Source organism: Leucopleurus acutus (assembly GCF_964270905.1).
Source record: "Leucopleurus acutus genome assembly, chromosome: 7".
NCBI lineage: Eukaryota > Metazoa > Chordata > Mammalia > Artiodactyla > Delphinidae > Leucopleurus > Leucopleurus acutus.
This window is the reverse complement of record NC_139150.1, coordinates 25,486,589-25,490,472: the sequence shown is the minus strand read 5'-3', so window position 1 is coordinate 25,490,472 and position 3,884 is coordinate 25,486,589. Positions and strand designations below refer to the sequence as shown.

Here is a 3,884-nt window from a genome sequence, read left to right as displayed (position 1 = left end):
GATGGCGTAGAAAGCTAAAAGCGGGTTTGCTGCTCAATCATCTTGCAAATATTTCCAGATTTTTATTTGCTTCCACAGTTATTTCTTGACGAAACTAGTGATCAGCAGATCTATTACAAATTGGTCCCTAAGTACATTCCAGAGCCATTAATTTAAACTGTCAATTTGAATACTATAGTTTTAATTTTTTATTTTTTCTAATAAGCAGTAGAACGACTTTTTTGTTTGTTTGATTTTTAAACCAGAACATTTATTGCATGACTAATCATTAAGATGAACTGGATGCTGCAGCAGCTGCCCTCTTGGGTTTAGGTGTGGTTCCTTCACAGAATCCATGCCTGAATGTGCGGTGTACAATTTTTAGGTGCCTCATTCGACCATTCCCAGTGGTATTTCGTCTTTTAGCTTTAGCACTCCAGTTATGCTCTCTCTTTCTCTTGGCAGGGTAGCCACATTTGCCATAGGTCGACTTCTGAAGGTGGTAGGCCTTAGAGCCACAGCAGTGGCACAACGCATGCGTCTTATTCTGACGCTTTCCAAGTGATGACGTTCCCTTCATCATCTCACTTCTGCTGCTGAGACCAAAGATAGAATGACTTTTTAAAACAGAAATTTTATCTGGAATCCAACATAGAACTCAAGAGGACATAGTGTAAACCTTCAACAATCAGTGGAGAATACTTCACTGTAGAACTCCTGGAGATCTCAGGGCAATCCTAGAACTCTGCAGAGCTCAGATAGAAAACCACAGGCCTAGAGGTCAAGGTCAGTTCTCACACACCCTTGAAGTCTTGAATTTAAGAAAAAAGTGCCTGAAAGTACGATGTTGCCTTCCTTCTTGCAAATGCATCAGAACGTGAAGGATTTTTTAAAAAACATTTATCCCATTGCTGAATGGCAATCAAGTCAGTTCTGGGTTATTTCTTCAGAAAGAACTGGTAAATTTGAGTTCTGTGTTTCCATTTTTAGTCCTTTCACATTACTCCATACCCTTACCACAAAGTGCAGTATGCACTCCTGGTACAGTAATGCATGAGCCATGAGAATGGATCACCATGCAGACCATGAACTTCATTGTCCATTGTGTTGTGAGCACACCTGATAGGGTGGGAAAACTCATTTATTTGCAGAATGACTTACTTTGTGAAGGATGCTCACAGAAGGGATCCGAAAAGTGAGCCAACGGAAGGAGAGGACCCACCCAACTAGTTAGAGAACTCCAAGAAGTCTCTTTAGAGTGTTGAGGCAGCAGCAACACTTGGAACCTAGAGAAAAGAGGAAGGTCACATAGTTTATTCTGAAGGAGCCATACAGAATCCTGTTTCTCCTGTTCTACTGCTAAAGGCTTTCATGGATATGGAGAAAATCTAGTGATATTATTTCCAGGCTATGAAATAAGTAGACACTGGACAAAGATCTTTCTTTCTGACTTTTAAAGTTAAGTAGAGAGAGCATAGGTTTTGGACTCAGGATCCGTGTTTTCCAGATTTCAATTCCAGTATAGAGCCTTCTTTGCTATGTGACCTTGAGTTTGTAACATGGGTTTCCTGTGCCTCAGTTTCTTCCTATGTACAGTGAAAATGAGGGTTCCTTTAGCCATCAAAAATGTGAAATGAATGAGACATAGTTTCTATCATCAAAGACCTCCCAATTTGTCAGTGAAATACATTTCACAAGAAGTACTCTTTCTCTCCAGTTGTGGAATAGGAGACTTCAAACAGGTGATGAGACTTAACTTGAATTTGGGGGGGATGAATGCCAGTGTGCTAAATAAATGAAGGGAAGGGATATTTGGGGGCAGAAAGAACAGCAACTTTAAAGCACAGGGATGGAAAAAGTTCACAATATACTCTAGGATCTGTAGCTGTTGGAAAAAGTTGAAGCATGGGTAATGTGATAAATAGGAGAAGAAGAAGGAGAAGAAGGAAAAGAAGGAGAAGGAGGAGGAGGAGGAGAAGGAGGTGGAGGAGGAGGAGGAGGGGGAGGAGGAGGAGGAGGAGGAGAAGAAGAAGAAGAAGAAGAAGGAAGAGGAGGAGGAGGAGGAGGGGGAGGAGGAGAAGGAGAAGGAGAAGGAGAAGGAGAAGGAGAAGGAGAAGGAGAAGGAGAAGAAGAGGAAGAAGAGACCAGATCACAGAGGACATAATAGCCTTATTAAGGGTCTTAGTCTTTATCTTGACAGCATCTGGAGATCCATGAAAGATTTTCAACAGAGGAATGACATGTGCCACTTTGGTCACAATATAGGACAAGAGCTGGCAAATTATGGCTCATGAGCCAAATCCATGCAGCTCCTGTTTTTCTAAATGAAATTTTATTGGAACAGAGTCATACCCATTCATTCATGCATTGTCTGCCGCTGCTTTTGCATACAATGGCGGAATTCCTTAGTTGTGATAGAGATCCTATGGCCACAAAGCCTAAGATATTTACTATCTGGTCCTTTACAGAAAAAGTTTGTCAACCGTGATGCAGAGGATGGATTAAAGGAGGGCAAAGGCTGGTGAGAAGGAGTTTCGTTAGGAAGCCCTGCCCAGACTATAAAAGACGTGGGCTGAGCCTGAACTAGGCAGGAGCAGTGGAGCTGGAGAGAAGGGGAAGGTGTCAAAGGAGGTGAAATCAACAAGACTTGGTGACTAATTAGATGTGGAGGTGGAATGGTAAGAGGATTCCAAAACAACTCCCAGTTTCTAGCTTGGGCAACTGGATGGGTGGTGGTGCCAGTTGCTAAGACTGAGTTGTCAGGAGGTAGAGCACTTTGGGGGATAAAAAGGATGGTTCTAATTTAGACACGTAGCACTGTGACATCCCAGCAGAGGTTGTAGCTAGAAATGTGGGTCTGGAGCTCAAAAGAGTGATCTGTTCCAGACATACAGACTTGGGATTTGTCAGTATGTGGATGCACAGATTACCCAGGTATGTAGAGTGGGAAGGGAGGAGATGACCAACAGTGGTACCCACAGAAACATCAGTGTTTCAGAATGGACATGGGAAGAGGTACTTGGAAAGGAAATGGTGAAAGAGGTTCCAGAGGGGATGAGGAAAACTAAGAGAGTATTTGCTGAACAGAGTAAGCCAGACAAAGTGAAACTAACTACCAATGTTCCATAAGGAGCATGGGGGTGGGTCATCGGGGGCAGGAGGGAGAAAGGATGAAAATAAGAGGGATAAGGCAGCAGGAGATGAGTGAAGCTGGGAGGAAATACCCTCCATTTCCTGCACACTTGTTATGTGCCAGAGAACATCCTAAGTGCTAGAGTTCATTTCATCTGTACAACAGCCTCTGAAGGTAGGAATAGTGATTCCTGTTTTACACATGAGAAAACTGAGGCATGGATACTTAGCAATTCACTGGAGGTTATACTGCTGGCAAATGGTGTAGTGGGGATTCTAACTCCCAAATCAATGCCCTTGAACCCTACGTCAAGTGACACACCTCTATTCCACCTCCCTAACTCCTTACAAATACCAATTGTCACCAAAGACCAGCTCCAATGTTATGTCTTCTGGAATGACTTCCCACTCAACTGTCCCCTTCCCGTGCTGGGTCAGCATGGTGGGGTCCTGAGGCAGAATTGTATTAGGTCAAGCGCATAGAGTTGGGTGCCTGACTGCTTGGGTTCAAATCCTGGCCCCAGCGCTTATAAGCTATGTAACCTCCTCCCACACCTCCTTGTGCCTCCTTATGCACTGATAAAATAGGGCTGGCAAGAGTCCCAACCATGTAGGTATGGATTCATGTAAAACTTAGAACAGGACCTAGTGCATAGTGAACATTAAAAAAAAAATTTTTATTGGAGTATAGTTGCTTTACAGTGTTGTGTTTCTGCTGTACAGCAAAGTGAATCAGTTTTACGTATACACATATCCACTCTTTTTTTGATTTC

General features: G+C 43.0%; 1 protein-coding gene across 1 annotated transcript; it reads right to left on the bottom strand.

Moving 5' to 3' along the window:
• Nucleotides 1–268: 268 nt before the first annotated feature.
• Nucleotides 269–562, bottom strand: LOC309963750 (large ribosomal subunit protein eL37-like; the record flags this gene model as incomplete). The annotated part of the gene is made up of 1 exon (XM_082842292.1): nt 269–562. One exon carries the CDS (start codon nt 560–562, stop codon nt 269–271), a length of 294 nt encoding a protein of 97 aa, XP_082698418.1.
• Nucleotides 563–3,884: the final 3,322 nt, after the last annotated feature.